We start from the raw sequence: 23,043 nt of genomic DNA on the forward strand, positions 1-23,043 counted from the left end.
TGCTAACAGAGAGGAGAGATATCGAATTTCCAATATCTAATGCATTTGAATACTTTGGCGGGTCGAAGTTACAACGATTTGATGCAATATCCAATTTTCCCATGGATTCTTGCAGATTATGATAGTGAAGAACTTGACCTTGCCGATTCCGTCACTTTTCGAGATTTTAGCAAGCCCATGGGGGCCCAAAGTCCTGAAAGGCTTTTGCAGTTCAAAAAAAGGTTTATTTACAGGAACCAAACTATTTCATATTCTCATTTTAATATTCCTCCATCTAATATCTTTCATTTATAGGTATAAAGAGTGGGATGATCCTCACGGAGAAACTCCACCATATCATTATGGAACACATTATTCTTCGGCTATGATAGTGTGTTCTTACTTAGTTAGAATGGAGCCATTCACTCAACATTTTCTTAGACTACAGGTTGACAAAATACACGTATTACGATAGATTGCAATTCAAAAAAGAAACAAAGTAAACAATTTATTTTACTTTTCATTTTAGGGAGGTCATTTTGATTTAGCAGATCGAATGTTCAACAGCATCAAAGAAGCGTGGCTTTCAGCTTCTAAACATAATATGGCTGACGTTAAAGAACTTATTCCAGAATTCTTTTATCTCCCAGAGTTTCTTGTGAACTCGAACAATTTTGATCTAGGTAAAATATTTAATTTCACACTATTTACTTGTTAACATGCTATTAATTGATTTAAAAAAAGAGAACGTATCTTAGAATTTGATTTTATGTTGAAACAAACTCTTTAATCTTTCATGAATAATTAATTCCAAGCTACTTTGCAAGTTGACGATTTTTATCAAACCGTATTTTTTTACATTTAACATGCTATTCCTTATGAAAAGATACTTATGAAAAGAATACTTATGACAAGTTTTAGAAAAAAATATCGATTAGGTTAAAAGATATTAACCACCGAAGAAAAACTGAGAATATTTATTTTTAAATCAATAACTTCATTACCATTACTAATATAAAAAAACTTTCTAAAACACACGTAAAATCTTGAACTTTGGCATGATTATGAATAAAGAAACAAAACATTGTTTTTACTAAAATTATTATTCTTTGTAAAAAACTGCATTTTTCCCAAATGTTCGTAGTTGGGATTTTTTAATTTTCGTTGTACTCTTTGGATTTTTTATATATAAATCTTCAATAAAAATCACTGGCCAACTATACAATATTCCACAGTGAACATCAAAACGAAACGACGCGCAGTCCAGACGTACGCGTCTCCTTTCTCGCCACTTGGCTAGCACACGCACTGCTGTAATACATCGACATCAGCTATAGTTTCGATTTCAAAAATTGTTGCTCGGAAATTGTACTTTTCGATACCCCGTGCACAAAGTGCGCCTTCCCCGCATGCTCGATAGAAAACATGCGTTGAAAATCGCACTTTCCACACGTCGTATCAAAAAATACGGTACGGCACATGTTCGGGAAAGAGGTTCTCGACTCATGTACCTTTCCACCCTCGCTTCGCTCGGGCGTAAACGCCTGACGAGACAAGAATCTACTTTCCCGCACTTGTATCATAATGTACTAATTCCACACGTCGTATAAAAAAATATGGTACGACATATTTCGAACAAGTTCGAAAATATTACATTACGATATAAGTGCGGGAAAGTAGATTCTCTTCTCGTGTAGCATTTATGCCCGAGCGAAGCGAGAATGAAAAGGTACACGAGACGAGAATTTCTTTTCCGAACATGCTTCGTAAGGTACTTTTGATACGACAGATGGAAAACTCGTTTTTGAACGCACGTTTCTGGTCGAGCGTACAGAAAGTATGTGCTTTCCGAGCGGAGTGCCAAAAAGAGTTGCTCGTCTCGTGTGCCTTTCCAGTCTCGCTTCGCTCGGGCGTAAACGCCACACGAGACAAGAATCTACCTCCCCGCACTTGTATCGTAATGTACTATTTTGTTATTGATTTTATTTTATTCCTAATTTTTTTCTACTGCTAATATCTATTAACCTAATCAATATTTTTTTTCAAACTTGCCACAATCATTCATCTTTTCATAGCTAATAAGTATGCCAAATTGGAAAAAAATCGGTTCTCTGAAAATTCCCAACATATGAACCAGCTTGGAGTGAATCGAATATTTAACAATTCATCAATTCATTGTTGTACTTAGGTTCAAAACAAAGTGGTGTTCAACTTGGTGACATTGTTCTTCCACCTTGGGCAAGGCAAGATCCTCGTGAATTTATCAGAGTACATAGACTCGCACTGGAATGCGACTATGTGTCTCAACATCTTCATCAATGGATTGACTTGATATTTGGATACAAACAAAATGGGCCGGCAGCAGTAGATGCAGTGAATGTCTTCCATCACCTTTTTTATGAAGGAAATGTGGACATCTACAAGTCAGTATACATAGTATTCTCGTTTATTCATATAAGTTTCGAAATAAATAACTAAACTATTTGATTAAAATAGTGCACAACTATGTATATTTCTAATAAATTATGTAATTAATATTTGCAAAAAGAATGTTGAATTTATCATATATTGTTTATTAAAATTCACAAACAATCAAAAACCATGAGCACCACTAAAAACATTGAGTTCTTCTGATGATAATAGAAATATGCGTAAGCCAAGTTTAGTATAACTTTATGTTTAGTTTACAAATTAAGTACATACATTTGCAATTTATTAGAAAATAATACAATGACTCACTTTAAAAAAATATTATGTCTATCTTACTTATATCTCTAAATTTATTTTTAACTTTTTAGTTAATCATGATATTCATTGCGGATAATTTAAATGGACTTAATTTTTAGGATTGATGACCCTTTGAAAAAAAATGCGACAATCGGATTCATCAATAATTTTGGACAGATTCCAAAACAATTATTTAAGAAACCTCACCCAGCCAAAAAAATGACGCAAAGAACGAGTGTTATCGATCCTGGCCCAATAACTCCCGGCTTAAGTATAACAACATCAGACCGTTTGTTTTTCCATAATTTAGATAATTTGAAACCTTCTTTGCAATCCATTAAAGGTAATATTTTTGAAATAAGAATACTCGATATGTAAGTGCTATTCATATTTCATTAATATACTGCGCACTATTAGAACTAAAATGGCCAGTGGGACAAATTTTACATATTGAAAAAGCTGTACTTGCTGTTGAACAAAATAAAACGTTGATTCCTCCATCGTATAATAAATATGTAGCATGGGGATTTGCTGATCATTCACTCAGAGTTGGAAATTATGATAGTGACAAAGCTGTATTTGTTTGTGAAACAATGATGCAAAGCAGTGGAGAAATCGTCGCCTGTGTATGCCCATCTTCAAAATTGATAGTTACAGCTGGAACAAGCTCCGTATGTTTATTTTATAAGCTATTTATATCAAAATCTTGAATGAACGGCCTCAATTGGCATCTGACTTATAGGTTGTAACTGTGTTGGAGTATTCAAAGAGGCAACTTTCAATTAAACAGTGCCTATATGGCCATACAGATGCTGTTACTTGTTTAGCTTCAAGCCCGGCCTATAATGTAATTGTTTCTGGGTCTAGAGATGGCACAGCAATTATTTGGGATCTTTCAAGGTGTTTATTTGTTCGTCAACTAAGAGGACACGCGGGACCTGTTGCTGCTGTTGCAATCAATGATCTAACAGTAAGAATCCTTTCAGAATCAATAATTATCTCAATAATAGCGTGATGCTAATGCCATTACTTTACAGGGCGATATTGCAACTTGTGCAGCAACGTGGCTACACGTATGGAGTATCAATGGAGATGAATTGGCAAAAGTCAATACTTGCGTAGGGAGGGCTGATAGAATGCAACAAATATTATGCGTAGCATTTAGTCAAACACATGAATGGGATTCACAAAATGTTATTATGACAGGTTCGACTGATGGAGTGGCAAGAGTGAGTTGAAACATTCTCTGTCCAATCTGTCACTTACTACTTCATTTCAACATTATTAATGAGATTAATTATCTCTAACTGCCTACTTTTAATCTGACATCATTTTTTATTCTGTGTGGATAATTATTTTCTACGTTTCCAAATGGACGTGATAATTATTATCATTGTTATTGTTATTGTTACTTCAAAAAACAAAATTCGTTTTCAACTCTGCAAGAGTAGACTAGAAATCTATACGCATTAATCTTTTATAGTTATGAAAAGCGTGCAACCAACCTCCTCCTATATCTGGAAAGGTGTGGGAGGAAAACTTTTACGTCTAACATGACTAGACCAATAAACCTACAGTTTAAAGTAAAATTCGATCTATCAAGAGTCACGGTAATAAGCACATGAAAATTTCATTTCTCAAAATTTTCTTATTTCTGGGACTCGAACTCGCGACCTCTTGCACAGAGGTCTTAGCTCTTACTGACGCTCCGTTACTCTCATTTTAACATTTTTTTTTTCATTACCATAAATATTGATTAATATTTATTTTGCCAAACACAGACTAACAAATGCTTAATAATTTATTGTTACTCATTACAAATAACGTTAATTGTTGATTCATCAATATTGAAATCGTACATATATAAATTACCTATATTCTAGATGTGGTCTATGGACTATGTGCAAGTCCCTGCCGAAGAAGATAAAGTTGAAGAAGTCGAGATGAACAAGAACCAAAATAAAGAAAAATGCAAAGAAGAAAATAAAAAAGAATCAACGAAGAAACGAGTTCATGAATTAGTAAAACAAATGAGTATATCGAATGAAAGCTCAGGTACATTTTTTCTTTTCTTTTAAAAAGCAAATAAACAAAAAGAGAAAAGAAAACAAAATGCACCAATTTGAATTATTTAATTTTTAGGCACCATGGCAAAAAGTGGTTCCGAGAGCAGTTTGTCAGAAGCGGAAAATTCAAAAGAGGCATCTAGATCACACGAAGAAAAAGAAGAATGTTCTGATAATGAATCGAGTAATGGATCCGTAAATAAACTTTCCCCTCAAAGTAATGCGTCTACCGTGGTTCTGAGAAGGAAAAGTCGAGGTAATCCATTATTTAGAAAAAGCGAAGGAGGCGGACGTGCTGACAGTGAAGGAACTCAAATGATGTAATGCATTTTATAAAATATACAATTTTGTATAATCAATTAATTGTACATAATTACATTTTTATTTTAGTGAATCAGCTAACAGTATTGTGGAATCTGACACGGCTATGAGAACTAGTAAAAGTGATACTAGTCTTACGGATAGCTTTGTTGTGATAACGGAGGCTGATATAAAATCTAAACGAATTAATCCTCAAAATGTTTTACGAGAGGGTTTCAAGTGGCAAAGACAGCTTGTCTTTAGAAGTAAATTAACAATGCACACTGCCTATGACCGAAAAGATAATGCTGAACCCGCGTCTATAACAGCACTAGCTGTATCAAGGTAGTTTCAACTATGAATTTTTCGTATATGTATACGGTCTATAATATAGTACATTACGATACAAGTGTACGATACAAGGTACGAGCGAAGCAAGCTAATTAACTAATTACTCTGTTAAGATCTGTTCACCCTCAAATTACTTTCTTGCACTAGTATCGAAATGCATTATTATTGTCAAAAAAGCTGCTTTAATTAATAACTAATCATTTTTCTCAAATTATATTCAAAAAATAAATTAAACTTTTTAAATGTCTTCAATATACACTACTCACAAAAATTCTAGATTTTTGGGATCACTTTCAACAAGGAATAACGCGAAGGAAAATGGTCGTACAGAAAAAAGGGAAATTGTAGCTTCAAGTTTTTTGTTTTTAGATCTGAGCTGTAAAATTTATTAGCTTAGGCGGTTTTCAAGTAGTCACCGAAAAACCAACGAAAAAATTTCTTTTAAATTTTTCTTCGTCTTGAAACTTTAAAAAAGTTTGAAATATCAAGTTTAAGGTCTGTGAAATAAAAAAATTTTTTCTATCGTGTGACTTTTAAACTCTTTTAGGCAATCGAATCAGCTTTTATAAAGTGTCCCGTATAATGACTTGGCTCAAAATGATTGCCGATCAAAGCAAAACAGTCCATTTTGACTTTAATAATCAATTGTTCGGAATCCAATGATTGTACAGAAAACGAAAGTTGGGTATTAAAATCTGCAAAACATTTTCTATGACATGTAATTAGTGGCTTTTGATAAAAAAAATTTTTTCGAAGTGATAATGTTGATTGAAAAAAGTTGAAAATTTACGATTTTGAAGATATTTAGAAAATTTGGTATAACTTTAGATACAACGAATGAATGAAGGATATCAACTGTCTTTTTTCATTCTCAAAGTGTTTTTAAAAACTCTCAAAATTGCGAAGCGTACAGAATTTTTTTCTTTTGACCTGAAGGTTCAAAATTAAGGTTTCTGTCAAAAATCACCGTACAAGCAATTTTATAAGATTTTTATTCATTTTTTTAACTTTAAAATTTGTGTCATAGCTGTAATAAGTAAATGCTCTATTCAAAGACAAAAATTACCAAGAAAAATATGTATAAAAAATGTTTTTAAAAAAAATTTTTTTTAATTTTTTTTCTCAGCACAGTCAGATTTACGCGCTTTGTACACCCGCACGCATGTATTTATCTATATGCGTGGTTCTTTGGAAGGTATGAGACCCGGTGTTTCATTAATTCCGTCGTATTTCACGACACCAAACTCATCTTCGAAAGATTGTATGTATGGTTCTTTGGAAAGTACGAAATCCGGTGGTTCGTCAATACCACCGTATTTAATAACTTCAATCAATATCTAGTATTGCCGCCCCTGCTTTGGATTATCGCTTGTAAACTTTCTCGCATATTGATGCACTTCTAAATGCCTGACTGACATTATTTCCCGCCAACATTGGATCAGAGCTTGAAACAGCTGACATAAATTATACAATTGCGGGTAGTCCTTCCGCAATCGGCGCTTAAGCATGTACCATACATGCTCGATAAGATTCAAATCGGGACTTACTGGCGGGTGATTCGTCTTTACCATTTTGTTATTAGCAAGAAAATTTCTGATACATACGGCAGTGTGAGAGCGAGCATCATCCTGCATAAGAATGAAATTCATCCATCTGCGTACAGGGAGAACGTGTGGTTCGAGAATTCCATTAATATATCCTTTGACAATTTAACGATCACTAATGGATTTTTTGTATTGTAAAAAATGCCTGTTTACATCATTACTGAACCACTATCAAACGCCACGATTTTGCCGACGAGCATGGAGACCTTGCTCATGTAACTGATTTCGGATCGTTGGGGCAGAGATGCGTCGTTGGAGAGGAAGTTTTCGACAGTTAAAATTTGACCAGTTGCATGCGCCATAGGTTTTCGACAAGATTGACGAACGATAGCTCTATTGTCGCGCATGATAGTGATTTGTCGCCCATCTTGACTTAGTCGTCGATCATAGGTTTGGCTTTCATTGAATGGAGCATAAGCCCGACTAATAACCGACTGGCTTACCCTCATTCGCGCAGAAACTTCGACTCGATTATGACCCTCTTGGAGTAGGGTAATAATGTTAGCTACATCCGTGGCAGAGAATCCCTTGAGACACCTTGGCATCAAATATCAAAAAATAATCAAATATTTGAGATGGTTTTGCAAAAAAATTTATCGAGGTAATTTTGTAAAAAAAAACCTTTGTGGTTGTTAAGAAACTGTATTGTAACAATAGAAGCTGTAAAAAACATAAAATTTCCGAGTTTTGTATGAAGAGAATTAGTCGACCATTAGGGGGTATATCAACTTTAATTAATTTTTTAAATTGACATTTAAAACAAAGGTGGTTATTATTTAAATAAGTACAAAAATTTTTTGGGAAGAGAAGAACATCATTAAGACAGTAAAATTTTTTTTTTATTTTTTAGACATTCTTTTTCAAATAAATTTTTTTTTGGTAAAAAATGTTTTGCATTTTTTTACTGTAGGTGAAAGCAGTAAAAATTATAGTAATAAAGCATTGCGTACATGTGGAGAAACGAAATTTTTGAAAAAATATTTTTTATGCATATTTTTCTTGGTACTTTTTGTCTTTCAATATAAAATTTACTCATTACAGCTATGACACAAATTTTAAAGTTGAAAAAATGAATAAAAATCTTATGAAATTGCTTGTACGGTGATTTTTGACAGAAACCTTAATTTTGAACCTTCAGGTCAAAAGAAAAAAATTCTGTACGCTTCGCAATTTTGAGAGTTTTTAAAAACACTTTGAGAATGAAAAAAGACAGTTGATATCCTTCATTCATTCGTTGTATCTAAAGTTATACCAAATTTTCTAAATATCTTCAAAATCGTAAATTTTCAACTTTTTTCAATCAACATTATCACTTCGAAAAAATTTTTTTTATCAAAAGCCACTAATTACATGTCATAGAAAATGTTTTGCAGATTTTAATACCCAACTTTCGTTTTCTGTACAATCATTGGATTCCGAACAATTGATTATCAAAGTCAAAATGGACTGTTTTGCTTTGATCCGCAATCATTTTGAGCCAAATCATGGTAAAGGGTAGTTTAAAAAAGTAAATCAGAGCTGATTAAATTGCCTAAAAGTGTTTAAAAGTCACATAATAGAAAAAAATTTGTTAAAGTTCACAAGCCATTTTAACACATTATGAGCGGGGCAAGTTGCGAGGATCACTTATCAAATATAAAAATATAAATTAATGTATATAAAATATAGTTCAAAATAAGACCCATTACCAAATTTAGCAAAAATCTAACCATTACTTTTACGCCTATCAAGTTTATTTTCACACGCATATATTTTGCTTAGCTGGCAAATTGGCCCGCTACGTAGCACTGTCCGATATCCTGAGCTATCTGCTCATAATGTGCTTAAAATGAAGAAAAATTTAGAAACTTTTTTTTCATTGGTTTTTCGATGACTACTTGAAAAAACCGCCTACGTTAAAAAATTTTACAGCTCAGATCCAAAAGCTAGAATCTTGAAGCTGCAATTTTCTTTTTTTCTATACAACCATTTCTTTTCGAGTTATCCCTTGTTGAAAATGAGCTCAAAAATCTGAAACTTTTTTTACATCTCTCAATTTTGTGAATAATGTAGTTGAGCAAAGTTCATGATAACTTTCTTAAAATTCAAATCTATTCATATTGAAATTTGAGTATAAACTTAATTAATCAATCAAGATGCTTAATTTTAATTTCGTTTCGAAATGACTAGGCATAAAAGATGTTTCTACCTAAATAAAATTAGGATTTTTATAAGTTGATTAAAATCAAATTTGACTATATGTCTTAAAAGCGTTTCTCTATGAAGAATATACTTGAGGGAAAATGCGAAATAACTTGAAACTAATCCTTATTTACGGAAAATTAACATAATGAAATAATTAATACTGTATTACAGAGACCATCGAACGGTTTATGTTGGGGATACACGTGGACGTGTTTTTTCATGGAGCGTATGTGAACAACCAGGTCGAAATATTGCTGATCATTGGTTGAAAGATGAGGGTGTTGACTCTTGCGTAGGTTGTGGAGTTAAATTCACTCTTTATGAAAGAAGACACCATTGTCGGAATTGTGGTCAAGTATTCTGTGCTAAGTAAGTTTTTTGTAATATCTTTGGGCTACTATCGTTATGGATTTACAGAATTCTCAATAGCGTAAGGCATATTAATTAAAAGATCCAACACTTCAGTTCTTAATATATCTATATGAATTCTATGATAAATTTTGAAAGTTTTTGTACGAACTATCCGAAAACTAATATGTTTCGGAATTAATCACATTATCGCTCTTAAAGCTATGATTTTGAAGAAGCGCAGCTATCTGGAACAAAAATTTTGTTTACTAGTAAATACGATGGCGAAAAGGTGAAATTATATATTTAATTTGACATTGCACATTTTTTCATAGGTGTAGTCGATTTGTATCGAAAATTGCAAGGTTGGGCATTGTGAAGCCTGTACGGGTGTGTCAAGGATGCCATTCTATGCTACATTCTCAAAACTCTACTGAAAGCAACTCTTAATGATATATAATTCTTACAAGTTATAGTATATCTACGAGTTATGAAAAATTAGATTTGTTTGTATATAGGTGTGTGATGAAAAAATCAGTTTGTCATATTGTTTGTTCAGTTATAACAAACAATTAATCAATGCAACAAACTAATTATTGAATTCTCGTGTAAATATACGTTACAAATATTGAAAGCTATTGAAATATAAAAAAGAAAATACTGATCATTTGATCAACATATTTAGTTCTTTATGAAAGAAAAAACAATTAAATGAATATAAATATTAGAAAAACCGGGACTGACATAAAATTTGACTAACTTATTATCTTTTTTAATACAATTTTATACTAGTCTGCTTTATGGTGAACTTTTTTTTATACGGAAAATTGTATTTGTAACAACTGAATGAGACATTAATTATTTTTTATCTGTGATTTTTATGTACCGAACACAGATTTACGTGTGTTGGGAATTGATAAACGTGATTATTATTATTTACAAATTGTATTTACAATTATACATAAGATTTATTAAATGTAGCTATTACAATGTATAAACCACGTTAGCTTACGTTTTTAAAGTTTTTACTTTTGTTTGCAACAATGCATTAAAAACTTAATTTAAAAATAAATATGTAATGAATATCCAAATTATCATTAGTATTATATTTTTGCCACAAGAAAGATGCAATCTGTATTAATATAGGTTATTTATTATATTATATTATAAAAAACTAATTATTGAGACATTCATAATTTCATATAATAAAATACGGACATCAAATAAACTAACATTATTGAAAATTAAGTTTTATTTTAACTGGACATATACAATTATAAACCAGCCTTGACAATCGAATTCCATAATAGAATCAATTTTATTTAAGTATGTGCTAACGTTCACATTCTGCACTAAAAGTTACGCTGTTCTTTGAATGTTTATAGATTTTTGAAACAGATATTGGTATTGTACTATACTGATTCAATTTTGAAGAATTCGAAATTCCCTATGTTGTCATTGATACATTAGAAATTTGCGAATATAGAGAAATTTAATAATTATGGTTCAAAACGCAAGTAGCTTTATTTTTAATAATGATAGTTCTGAATATTGGTTTCCAAACTGGAGCTTAATTTGAACAAATAAAAAGTATAAATAATTTCAAAGCTTATAAATATATGTACATTGAGACATTTTCATTTATAGCATTACAAAACATTTAATCACCCATCTTAAGTTAGAGATAAACATTTTTATTTTTGGTAATTATTAATTCTGATCAAATACTTCTTTTGATTTAAATTAATATATAAAACTAAATGTGCGATTTTAGAACGTTTTATGTAAACCATGAGACTCAGCTAATAGATTACACTGTTTAATGCTATCACTAGACAATATTATATTTCAATAGGAAAAGAAACAATTCATAGGCAATAATAAGGGTAAATAACGTTCAAAATCTATAAAGTGGGCCTTTACCCTTATTCTATTGCAAATATGATCGAAATATACGAAACAATGTCAGTTGTAAACGCAAAATATTTTGTGTTAGAATATAGAAAATAAATGATTGGTTCAAAGATAGTAATCAATTACTGCAACAGATTTTTTTTAATATTAAAAAATGGTAAGTGTGTGTGTGTGTTATATATATATATATATATATATGTATATATAACAATACTAAATCTCTGCACAAATATCTGTCTTCGATTTTTTTACAAAAAAAAATTGAACTATAACAAATTTGAGTTTTATTTAATTGCAAAATTTGTATGCATGAGAAACTTATACTGAAAAGAACAGATCGAGGCTTCATATTTGAATACTTCATAAAAAGATATGTAGATATGTGAAAATGTCAAAAACTTGTAATCATTGTCTATAAAATGTGAAAATTGTAAAAGTATATTTAAAATATGTAATTTCTACATATTTGCCTTCAAAGATTCCAATTAAATTGAAACTATGATAAAGTAACTAGGACTGCTAATTATTCCACATCCTCTTTTTCCCGTTATTTCAATATTCATTTAATGTACAATAAATTTATTAGACAATTTTTTATATAAATTATTATATATTAGAAATTTTTTATATAAATACAAAACTTTTGCAAGAACAGTAGAAGGACACCTAGAGCATAACGGGATAGATAAGAAAAATCTATAAAGATGTTGTTGCACGCAAACACAATTAAAACCAATTTTTATTTTTCTAGGAAACTTCTATGAACTAATTTATGTTATTAATCTAAATTTATAAATATTAAGAAACATAATTAAAGCACGTTTTTATAAAACTTCCGTTTCTTTGTTTTAATTATTCAATTTCATGTTGCCTTCAGCTGAGTAATATATTAAAAAGACACAGCCAATACATGTAAAAATCTTTTTATTTTGAGTAATAAAATGAACAATTTGTGCTGTTTTCGATTTCATATGTAGAAGAAAGTTTTGAATATGTTATACACATTACAAATATCAACAATTTTTATATGTATATATATATATATCAATTTTAAACTAGTATACAACTTTATGTAAATCTGACAATTCTAAAACTTTTAAGTGTCGCAAATAAAATAAAATAACGACAATTGACGTTTAAAAATTCTAATTGATATTAAATAATAATTAGAAATCAATTTACAACTATGAACAGTAAAAGATAGTAAAAATCACACTTCTATTACGGCTCAGCCTGTTTCTTTCGTATAGATACCGATTCTACACAAATTTTTAAATATTCATTTAATATAATGTTTTTTTAATTAAATAGAAGATATCTATCTATAGTGTTTATTAAACAAGAAAACATTATTGAACATATAAACTTTTAAGTGTATAATTCGATTAGAACATAATTAGCTTAAAGTATATTTTTACATAAAATATTTCTGCAAGAATAAATAAATATTTGAAATAATTCTATGTTTAAAAAGCCGTCAGTTAATTATTAAAAAATGACCAAATTAATATGTTATGTCATGTAGACTATTTTTTTTTAATTAATTGTTTATTAATTTTTTTGTAAAAAGATATAATATTCTATAATATTTTAATTTATAAGAAAATATTATTTTTCGTGTTCAATAGAAAAATATTATATTAAATAAATAAGATTTAGAAATTCGCGTAGAATTTAAACTATGTAGAATCAGTATCTGAACGCAACAAAGTCGGCCTACCACTATTTAACACACTTCATGAAATGAATAATAATTAATATATAATCTAGGATAAATATTAGCATAATTATATTAATTGAAAGCTGTCAAAATAAAGTAAAAAGATTAAATAAATGAATATTATCTACTCAAAAATTAACAAATACTTCAGTTTCGAAGAAAACATTTCATTGAAACCAAGTTGTTTTTGTTGAATACTATTAAATGCCCTTACAAGAAGCAACATGTTTATCGATTCTGTGAGGAAAGAATTTCCGTTTACATATTCTACACATTATTAATTCTGACTTATGTTGTTCCCAATTAACTTCTGGAACAGCTAATTCTGAAAAAATACAAAATAACTGTTAGAATTCCAGATTTCTATTAAAATTTCTGAATAAATATTCAATTCTGTAAACATTTTTATCACAATGCATACATTTATATAACATCAATTGAAAATGAGTTAGCTATTTTCATTATTTCGCACCAAAAATAATTTTGGTTTGAAAATCAAAAAGTGTATACTAGCTTAAACAATAGATCCATTAAACATCTCGAAGTAAATTTGAAAAAAATAAATGACTATATAGAGTAACAGTAAGTTATAAAATTCTCATTATTTTCCTAAGAAATGCAACTTTCACTATTGTACAACTTTTTAACATTTATATGGATTTGGTTACCTTTTTTTGGTGGAGAAAATCGTTTACTTTCATTTGGCATAATATTTCCTGTTGCACTAATAGGGCTTCTAGCTAATTGTCGTTTAGGTACCATTGGATTTAAACTCACATCCTACAATCAAAGTTAATTAATATGAGAAATACTATTGTTATTGATAAATCACCCCGATTAAAACAGTGCTTACCAAAATATTATTGCTGTTAGTAGTATCTGATACCTGCGAAAGAGAACTCTTAATCTCATTTTCCAAAACTTGATGTTTATCTGATGGTTTTGGTAAATGTTGCACTTTTCTTGAATTGACTATCTCTTCTATATTTTTCTTCTCGTCTATCTCTTCATTAGATGGAGAAACTTGATTTTTATATCTTCTTCGAACAATGTACTCATCTGATGAATGAGGTTTCAATTTATTTACATCTTTTGGAGAATGAAGGACTTTCGATATTTTAGGCAGAAAATTGTCACCTACATCTATTTTATCAGATAATAATTGTAATGGTATTTCATTTTGTATATCATCGGTAGTTACTATAATTTTAAATTGTCCATCTTTATTTTTAAGTTTTCTATCATGGTTTACTGCAGTTGTATGAGGAAATTGAATTTCTGGTTTGTTAGAGCATTCTTTATTATTCAAGAGTGAGTTTGATTCAGATACTGAAACATCCACTGTGTCATCTGAGTCTTGTGTGAATAATCGCCTTCTGGTACCAAATGGACTTGCAGAGTATTTCTCAACATTCATCATATTTTCATGATCTGTAAGTAAAATTTTTTTTTTTTTCTCTGATGCATGAAGGATTTCTTGATTCAAAGTTAAGCGTCCTAATTTTTCTAGAGCTTTTTGACTTTCCTGTGATAGTTCATTTTGATTAGCAGTATTTTCCTTGTCGAAATCCTGCAACATTTTTCAATTTATTAAAAATATTAACATGAAAATCAAAGGTTTTAAATTCTTTTACCTGGTTCCTGCACTGGACATTGTTACACTTACACAACTTTTTATTACAAGAAACACCTTTCTTCACACAGCCACATATCTTATTAGCACAACTACCTTTACAACCACAGCCTTTCGTAGACATGCTGTCAATGTCTGTACTGATAGATTTTTTTTTTATGGTTGCATTATCAATCAAATCATTTTTTACTAATACACTGGTACTTGTACTTTTCAGAAGTTTCAAATTTTGATGTTTTAAAATTGTATTTTCATCTTGTAGTTTAAAACATTTTACTTCATAGTCAGCAATTTTTTTAGTAAGATCATTTATTTGCTTTTTATAATCACAAATCATTGTTTCATAATTGCAATCAATCTCAGTTTGAATAGAAACTGAATTATATGTAAAATGCCTAAAATATAAATATTGGTTGACATTAGTAATGAAAATTTATGGTAATGTCTTATGGAAAAAATAGTAATATCTTAATAATACATTATTACACTATTATAAGTCAGCATGATTAGATGTAAATAATTTGTTGGTAGTAATAATTGGCAATTAAGCAGAATGAAATGTGTATAAATATAAATAGCAGTATGCATACCTTGCATTAGAATTTGTTTTTGTTTTTTTTGGAGGCATTTTTCATATAATTATAACTATTTATATTATATTTTATGGAAGTAACTATTGATCGTAGTGATTCACAGTTTATAAATACCTATAGTAAATAATAACTATTAAATTTACTAAGTTTTTAACTGGGGACAAGAAATAATAAAGATATTTGTTATTTTGAAAGAAAATTTTTTCAATACATGAACAAACTATTGCGTATAAATCATATATGCGTAACTGTCACACTTTTAGCTTTTTTAAGTTCTGTATATATATATGTATGTCTGCATCATGGAGGATGCATGGATTTGTAGTACATACATACTACTAGCGCTACATAATATATAATGTATGTAGAATATGTAGATAGAATACATACCAATGAACCAATGCTAACAAAGTATTACTCAGTGCCCTCTGTTGGGTATTATTATAAGTTTGCATTCAGCTGTTCCATTCTGTAACTCGTGTTTATTTTTTGTTGTGAATTCTGTAATAGTAATCAATATTTTTTTCTTTTATGCAAGAAACATTTTTTTGCATTAATTAATAATTAGAATATTAATTACAGAAGAAAATGTATCGTGTGATCAACTTTTTAAAAGTTATAAAAAATAATTGGAAAAAATCAATTGTAGGGACAGCAGCATTATCTTATGGCGTTTCCTATAGCAAAGATTACTACAAGTAAATATTTAATATGTGGCTCGTTTTCATATTCTTTTTGATAATGATTTTTTTTTGAAAATGATGTAAACATTCCCTATTTGATGAAAAATATTTCGTATTAAATAAGTTACAAACAATAATTATTATTTAAATATTAATTATCATTATTTAAACTAATTTTAAAGCATCCAACAAATTATGAGAGAATATTGTCTAGAAGCAGTTACATATGGAGATCAGTCTCTACTGGCAAATCACAAACCTCAACATGTAACAGTAATTCTTAATCCAGTGGCCAAAAAAAGGTTACAATGATTGATTTTTGTTTCATAATATAAACTTTTTAAAATAAATAAATATAATGGAATATTTCAGAAAGGCTAAGAAGTTATTTGAAAAGTATTGTGAGCCAATTTTACATCTTGCTGGTTATGCCGTAACGATTATACAAACTCAATCAGAAAATCAAGCAAGAAATCTAATAGGAAATTTGAATAATCAAACTGATATTATAATCGTAGCTGGAGGAGATGGTACATTATCAGATGTTGTTACTGGAATGATGCGCAAATACAAACACAATAGTTCAGCTATTAAAGAATTGCCTATTGGAATATTACCTTTGGGTAAGACCAATAAAGTTGCAGATTCATTATTTCATGGATATCCAAATTTGGTTGAAGTACGAAAGCTTACTGATGCTACAATTGCTATTCTTAGAGGAAAAACAAAGTTTGTTGATGTCCTTGAAGTTGAATTGTTGGAGGTAATTTATGGAATTATTACAGAATTATTTTTATATCAAATAAACATTGCTGTGTAGTATTTTATGTAAAAGAATAACTAATTCCTTAAAATTAATTATGTTGATTTGGAATTTAATGATTATTTTATGATAATGATTACTAATATTTTTATTTAATTAGTAACTTGATAAAAAAAAAGAGTCAATATTCATTAATTATATTTTTAGAAAGATGCAGAGCATCTAGCTGAACCAATTTATGCTGTTGGCTCAGTTGAATGGGGTGCATGGAATGATGCTCATTGCAGATCAGACAAATATTGGTATTTGGGTATATTGAGAACGTTAGTCTCTTGTTTAATATGAATTTTAAATTATAATCAAATAAATATTAAAAACTCATATAAAATATATAAAGATTACATTTTTTATTTGCAAAATTATTTAGAAAAATTTTTATCCTTTTAGATATGTTACATACATATTCAGTGGTTTCAAAAGTGATATTAATTGGGATTGCAATGGTGTACTGCGTTACTTTGATCCATGTAGTGGATGCTCTAATTGCCACCATAAACAAGACCCTACATTAAATAAACGGTGGTGGCATTCATTTGTGCCAAAAATTAAACAGTCTCCTAATGGTAATAAATTATAGTTATTTTCATCATTAATTATTACTGAATGGAAATATTATCATAGGAGATAATAATGCAGATCATAGTAAAATAATTAATAAGAACTGTAGTATAGTTCATGAAATACCTATTTCTACTACTGAACTACATATAAAAACTGAGAATGTTAAAGTGGACAAAAAAAATATGATACCATCACTGAAAGTAGAATTGGGTATGTTTAATTAATCAGATATTTATATTTTATATCTACTTACTAGTTAACTGTTACATTAATCTATAATTAATACTCTTCATAGGACCTCCAAATATTAGCTACATGGAATTTGTTACTGAGGGTTGGCGAAGATTAAACGGCCAAAAAACATTAGTTAATAAAACATTAGAGGCCAGAGAAATAGAAATACATCCTTCACAATTGCATAATTTTGTAAGTATAAAAATTGGTCTTAGAAATTTTTATTATAAAAAAATGTCAGTTATAGAAGGTCCAATAGATCATTACCAGATTTTCACGGGTGGATTAAAATCCGTTGCAAATTCATATATATATATATTTTTAAATTTTTCATGAATCGGGATACCTTAATTTCCTATATTTATATAATTTAAAAATTTAGGAAATGATAAAGTAATTCTGACTTCAAGAGCAAAATTAGCACTACACAATTGATTATCGTTACGTGAATATCAGTTAATTAAAGTAAAATATGTTTATTGCAGAAGGATAAAGAACGCTCATTTTATATAGACAATGAAGAATTTGAATTGAAACCAGTTAAATTGAAACTAATACCGAAAACTTTAAAAATATTCTACCCTAAAGATGTGAATACAAGTTGATGAACGTATAAATATGTTCTTATGTATATAACAAAATTTATCCTAGTTATATTATTACCTCTTCAAAATATAGACACATCATTTTTAACAAAAATATAAAACTTTATTTTAAAAACTTATAGTATTTGATACAAAGTTATAATTCTGTAAATAACTCATAAGTTTATTCATTACTATCATATATACTAATGCATGATAACTGTAAATATTGTAATATATATACTTAAGGTCTATCATTTTTTTGAGTAAAAATGTTGTCATACCTTTTATAAATTTACAATAGCAAACAACTTCAACTTTTTAATTCAAATTCTAGTATAGAATACTTTCCAAATTTTTGTACAATAAGTAATTTTTATATAAAACTCGCCTTAATTACGACAATTAACTTAGGGTTTAACACATTATATTTCATAATTTTACTATTAATATTTAAAGGAGAAAATGTGGTTTGCATTAACATGTGTTTACAAAAATAAGATATTTTTCAGTATTAAATGCAAATCTATCTGTTATAAAATTTATAAAAGATGTGCTTATAAAATACAAATAGAAAGTGAGCTAAATTCTTCTGTTACCATTAAAATTGTCTGTTTAGTTAACATACAATTATTTTTGTATTTCTTTTCAATATATTTATTATGTCTTAACAATTATTTATGATGATTTTAGTAATAATGTTTGTTAATTAAACTATCATGACTTTTAAAATTGTTTCAAGTTCATAAAAAATATATAATTTACCATTGTTAAATTTTTATATTATCATTATTGAGTGATCAATTCTGTAGAGTAATCTTCTTACATACTGTTTATATAACATGCTATGGCACTTGTCAGTATAATACTAATATAAAATAAAAATAAAAACTAATCTCTAAGAATCATAAAAAATTATTATCTCTGTAATACTTCAAAATCTATAAATAGTAAATAGGAAAAATTTGGCACGCTTTACCCCTTGAAGGTTGTTTAAATTATAGATAATAGATGTTCCAAAAAATTACCGTCTGCAAATGCTCATGCCTCAATTATAATCGTTTTTTGTAATCACTTATGACGAAAATAAAATATTAGTTCGATTCATAATAAAATAATTATAGAACATTCATGAAAAGTGTTTACGTAACTATTACTAACAAGTAAAATTTATCAGTAAGGTAAAGGCTAACATGATTTGCTGGTATGACAAATGTAGAGATATCTAATTTGATATAAAAAATTGTATATATTTTAAAATAACGCCTAGATGATAAATAATGTGATTATTCAGTATCTCTATACCTATCTAAAAAAAATTTTGTTATAAACGAATAATAGTTTTTTTTTATTCACGACTGATTTTTACATAGAATGGTTGCAGTAAATATTTCAAATTTGATGAATTCGCAATATATGAATACGGATTTGTAGATGGTAATTTTTCCAAGCACTCGTTACAATTTGAGCAGGAACATCTCTAATTTAAGCGACACATGAGAGAGAACTAGCTATAAATTTTTTTTATCTACATGAATATATTTAAGGAGGCTTTAAACGGTTTTCGAAAAGGAATATAACGTATCTGTCATACGTAATATTTGTTCTATTTTTTAAATAAAATTCATGATTCTTTTAGATTCTTATAATAGTAATTTTTTATCACTGAATGAATCCGTCATTTAATGATATGTCATGTTAGCAAAATAATTTTCTAGAAATATCATAATTGTATTAATTCTGTAAATCACTACTAAAATTTTTGATTGTTGGCTTAAAAAATTGAAGTAGAGGACTTACTGGCATTTTTCGTGGTTCAGTAGACTTTGATCTCGTCGTACTACGATCAGGCGTCACATGACTTTTAGGACTAGATAATTTCTCAGCATTATTACAAATTTGTTTAGCGCATTTATTCTTCCTTATTTTAGTAAGCCAATCAATATTTTCTTTGGATTTTCGAGGTGACATTTCTAGTAAATGAGGCGCAGTTCCATCTAATACAAAATTAGGCAGGTTTGATGTGAGTGAAAAAGGTACTGACATGTTGAATTTCAAAGATGAACTTGGGCCTGGCTCGTCGGATTCGCAACTATTATTTAACGTTCTAATACTGTTTTGCACGTGAGTTTCCATTTTATTATTAGGGCTAAAAAGTCGTCGGGCTCCCTTAATTTCTAAATTAGGTCGTTTCAATGGAGCTTCAACGTTTTCTTGAATTGGTGACAAAATAGATTTATAACCGCCTTCTGACCAGTAACCACTGGACATTTGCGTATAATTTCTCTTTACAGATCTAATATTATAATCACCATCTGTGAAACGACAATTTAAAGAATTTATCGTTTAAAAAAAATTAAATCGTTAAATAATAATTATAAATATTTGGATCTACCTGGAGTAATATCAGACTCTGAAGAGCAATCTCTGTTTACTCTAAGTCTAGACAGAGTAGGGGTAGTTTCTAAGTTTCTTTTTGCTTCGTTCATTGGTGATTGGAGAATAGGTTCAGCATAACCATGTATATTTATTTTTTCATCTTCATTAATATGCTCTTTTCCTACTGTCCATATCCTGTGACAAGAGTCATCTGAACAAGTAACAATCTAAAAGCATGTTGAAATTATATATTGTTATTTCTATAAATCTATGTATACTCCAATTTTGATTGGAAATTACTTTTGACTCGCCTACACTGCACCAAGCGATACATGTTACTTCTTCTCTGTGACCAGAAAGTTTGAGTAAAGGTGTACCAGGTTTTTTAGTATGCCAGATGTATGCTAGTTCATCACTTGAGCCACTGGCAAGATATTTTCCATCTGGACTTAAGCAAGCTTTTACATAGAATGTTGAATTTTTATGCCCATAATATTCTGCAACTATATTAAAGAAATTTAACAATAAATATCTTAATCCTTAGAGTTACAACTTTATTTAAAAATTTGCAATTTTATCAAAATAATTAACTCGAATATAACTCAATCAAATTCGACATATGACTCTTGAAGTATTTAAATTTGCAGAATATAGATTGTTCAGTTTGTATAATGTAAAGATAAAATTTAGTATTTATTTAATTTTGTAATTTTGCTAATGTTTTCAAGTATTGTCCACTGTAGAACACTATGACTCTAAGGATTAATCTTAACTTTAATAAATAGTATGCTTTTGTGGCTTTACTTGGTTTAGGATTGTAGGATAAAACGTTATATGCATATATTGTATTATCCATACAACTTGCATATAAAGTAATTCCATATGGACAAACTACTAAAGAAGTAAATCCATTACTATTGCTTTTCCCACCATAATTCATTGTATATTTTGGAATAGGATCTTTTTTGTGAGTTGTATAATTTTTTCTGAGATCCCAAACTTTTATCAACCTGAGTTGGAAGATATCAAATTAGAAATATAAAATCTGATGTTAAGTAACAATACAAAAGAAAACAAACCCATCTCCTGAAGAACATGACAATAATGTATAATCATCTTGAAAAACTAAACCTGTAATACTTTGAACTCGATTGTGTTTGAATTTGTTTAAGGGTGTCCTACGCTGCTTTATTCTACTTAATAACTTTGTACAATGTGCATAGTAAATGGAGTTATCTGGACGATTACTGTTCGTTGCTCTGATATCCCAAATCATTATTGCACCATCTCTAGCTCCAGTGGCAAAAACAGCTAAAAAATGTACAATAATTCTATAAGTCAAATTGTTCAATTAAAATCTCTTTTGATTACCTTTATCTTGAGGTCGAAAAGCAACATTTTTAACACTACGAGTATGAGCATGAAATATTTGTAATTCTTTTATCTCTTCTTGTGAAACATCCCATAAACGAGCAGAATGATCTCCTGATGCAGTAATCAATTTCATTTCTTGTGGCATCCAAGCTATGTCAAATATAGCATCTGAATGTGCCTGAAAAATAAATTTGTTATTGAAAATCAAAAGATTTTTAGTCATATAAACAACAAATAAGTGATTTATTTGAAAACGATTGAAAAATTTATTCTGTTTTTCAACTTATTACTTGAGTTCCATCCAATGGTGCATCTAATTTTTTTCTTTGAGTAGTATCTTGCAATGCAAATTTACCATCTTCATTAGCTAAAGCTATAATTTCCTCATAACCAGAAGTTGAAGAAAAACGACACGTGAAAACTGGAGGCTCTGGATTAAAATCAGGGGCATCTGCATTTGGTGCAATTCCCCTGTATACATCTTCATTGTAACATTTTAAACGGAATAATGCAATATCATAGTCTTGAACGAATTCTAAAAAAGTTCTTTCATAAATCAAAATTCTTAAAACAGTCATTACTTTTAAACTGTATTCTATGAAATAATATTCGTAACAAATTAATGTTCAGTAACACTTACTTAATCCTTTCTCTCTAAGACTTATTGATTGAGCAATATTCATGGCGTTTCTATTTGATGAATGCGTAAATTTTTATTAATAACGATTTCATCAACGACTTTACATCTTTAATCTACATTGAGCTGTCACTTTTCCCGCAAAATATTGTAACCAACAATGAATTATACAGAATTAGATATATGTATGTATATATATATATATACGTTTGTATGTATGGTACGTTCTTCGTCGCTTGATACTCTTAGCACTCTTGACTACTTATTGGTGTATCCGGTTGTATTGTCCATCCAATAAATTTCAGTATTTAAGTTTAAGCCAGTATAACTGCAGCTCCGATCGTTTGCA

The 23,043-nt window shown here is 29.0% G+C and overlaps 4 protein-coding genes across 9 annotated transcripts in view; 2 read left to right on the plus strand and 2 right to left on the minus strand.

Annotated features, from left to right (window-relative positions):
- LOC131671646 (WD repeat and FYVE domain-containing protein 3) overlaps window positions 1–11,956 on the plus strand; it is a 49,123-nt gene extending 37,167 nt beyond the window's left edge. For all 3 annotated transcript variants that reach the window (XM_058948234.1, XM_058948236.1, XM_058948235.1), the window contains exons 34-46: window positions 10–221; window positions 295–427; window positions 509–662; window positions 2,168–2,402; window positions 2,826–3,049; window positions 3,124–3,377; window positions 3,449–3,676; window positions 3,744–3,935; window positions 4,590–4,761; window positions 4,849–5,092; window positions 5,163–5,417; window positions 9,383–9,580; window positions 9,895–11,956. In XM_058948234.1, coding sequence (XP_058804217.1) covers window positions 10–221; window positions 295–427; window positions 509–662; window positions 2,168–2,402; window positions 2,826–3,049; window positions 3,124–3,377; window positions 3,449–3,676; window positions 3,744–3,935; window positions 4,590–4,761; window positions 4,849–5,092; window positions 5,163–5,417; window positions 9,383–9,580; window positions 9,895–10,009 — 2,616 coding nt within the window. In that variant the 3' untranslated portion in view covers window positions 10,010–11,956. The remainder of the gene's footprint in view (window positions 1–9; window positions 222–294; window positions 428–508; window positions 663–2,167; window positions 2,403–2,825; window positions 3,050–3,123; window positions 3,378–3,448; window positions 3,677–3,743; window positions 3,936–4,589; window positions 4,762–4,848; window positions 5,093–5,162; window positions 5,418–9,382; window positions 9,581–9,894) is intronic.
- Window positions 11,957–12,421: 465 nt separating this feature from the next.
- On the minus strand, window positions 12,422–15,859 carry LOC131671649 (uncharacterized). 2 transcript variants are annotated; one of them, XM_058948241.1, is made up of 6 exons: window positions 15,810–15,859; window positions 15,417–15,533; window positions 14,828–15,221; window positions 14,047–14,763; window positions 13,862–13,973; window positions 12,422–13,518 (listed from the first exon to the last, which is right to left on the minus strand). In XM_058948241.1, exons 2-6 carry the CDS (start codon window positions 15,452–15,454, stop codon window positions 13,394–13,396), a joined length of 1,386 nt encoding a protein of 461 aa, XP_058804224.1. In that variant the 5' UTR covers window positions 15,455–15,533; window positions 15,810–15,859; the 3' UTR covers window positions 12,422–13,393. The 2 variants fall into 2 exon arrangements, with proteins under 2 accessions (XP_058804224.1, XP_058804223.1); XM_058948240.1 differs by lacking the exon at window positions 15,810–15,859 and having other exon boundaries at window positions 15,417–15,733.
- An 8-nt stretch (window positions 15,860–15,867) lies between these two features.
- Window positions 15,868–18,577, plus strand: LOC131671651 (acylglycerol kinase, mitochondrial). Of its 2 annotated transcripts, none has more exons than XM_058948246.1 (9): window positions 15,868–15,922; window positions 16,002–16,117; window positions 16,285–16,404; window positions 16,475–16,865; window positions 17,073–17,188; window positions 17,313–17,488; window positions 17,547–17,696; window positions 17,782–17,912; window positions 18,206–18,577. In XM_058948246.1, the coding sequence occupies exons 2-9, from the start codon at window positions 16,008–16,010 to the stop codon at window positions 18,323–18,325; spliced, it is 1,314 nt and encodes a 437-aa protein (XP_058804229.1). In that variant the 5' UTR covers window positions 15,868–15,922; window positions 16,002–16,007; the 3' UTR covers window positions 18,326–18,577. The 2 variants fall into 2 exon arrangements, with proteins under 2 accessions (XP_058804229.1, XP_058804230.1); XM_058948247.1 differs by having other exon boundaries at window positions 15,879–15,922; window positions 16,317–16,404; window positions 18,206–18,575.
- A 193-nt stretch (window positions 18,578–18,770) lies between these two features.
- LOC131671647 (protein lethal(2)denticleless) lies at window positions 18,771–23,043 on the minus strand. 2 transcript variants are annotated; one of them, XM_058948237.1, is made up of 8 exons: window positions 22,698–23,043; window positions 22,348–22,592; window positions 22,055–22,235; window positions 21,763–21,994; window positions 21,488–21,693; window positions 20,984–21,186; window positions 20,700–20,910; window positions 18,771–20,619 (listed from the first exon to the last, which is right to left on the minus strand). In XM_058948237.1, exons 1-8 carry the CDS (start codon window positions 22,738–22,740, stop codon window positions 20,039–20,041), a joined length of 1,902 nt encoding a protein of 633 aa, XP_058804220.1. In that variant the 5' UTR covers window positions 22,741–23,043; the 3' UTR covers window positions 18,771–20,038. The 2 variants fall into 2 exon arrangements, with proteins under 2 accessions (XP_058804220.1, XP_058804222.1); XM_058948239.1 differs by lacking the exon at window positions 22,698–23,043 and having other exon boundaries at window positions 22,413–22,554.

Source organism: Phymastichus coffea, unplaced genomic scaffold (genome assembly GCF_024137745.1).
Source record: "Phymastichus coffea isolate CEN01 unplaced genomic scaffold, Cenicafe_Pcof_1.1 PCOF00131, whole genome shotgun sequence".
In the NCBI taxonomy this organism is placed as follows: domain Eukaryota; kingdom Metazoa; phylum Arthropoda; class Insecta; order Hymenoptera; family Eulophidae; genus Phymastichus; species Phymastichus coffea.

Bases quoted from the DNA above. Each gene is read 5' to 3' on its own strand.
- LOC131671651 (XM_058948246.1), top strand. From the start codon at position 16,008: ATGTATCGTGTGATCAACTTTTTAAAAGTTATAAAAAATAATTGGAAA. The intron at 16,118-16,284 runs GTAAATATTTAA...CTAATTTTAAAG, and splicing joins TATAGCAAAGATTACTACAA to CATCCAACAAATTATGAGAG. The intron at 16,866-17,072 runs GTAATTTATGGA...TTATATTTTTAG, and splicing joins TTGAAGTTGAATTGTTGGAG to AAAGATGCAGAGCATCTAGC.
- LOC131671649 (XM_058948241.1), bottom strand. From the start codon at position 15,454: ATGCCTCCAAAAAAAACAAAAACAAATTCTAATGCAAG. The intron at 15,222-15,416 runs GTATGCATACTG...TTTATATTTTAG, and splicing joins AAAACAAATTCTAATGCAAG to GCATTTTACATATAATTCAG. The intron at 14,764-14,827 runs GTAAAAGAATTT...AAAATGTTGCAG, and splicing joins ATGTCCAGTGCAGGAACCAG to GATTTCGACAAGGAAAATAC.
- LOC131671647 (XM_058948237.1), bottom strand. From the start codon at position 22,740: ATGAATATTGCTCAATCAATAAGTCTTAGAGAGAAAGGATTAA. The intron at 22,236-22,347 runs GTAATAAGTTGA...TTTATTTTTCAG, and splicing joins CACCATTGGATGGAACTCAA to GCACATTCAGATGCTATATT. The intron at 20,620-20,699 runs GTAGATCCAAAT...GTCGTTTCACAG, and splicing joins AGAGTCTGATATTACTCCAG to ATGGTGATTATAATATTAGA.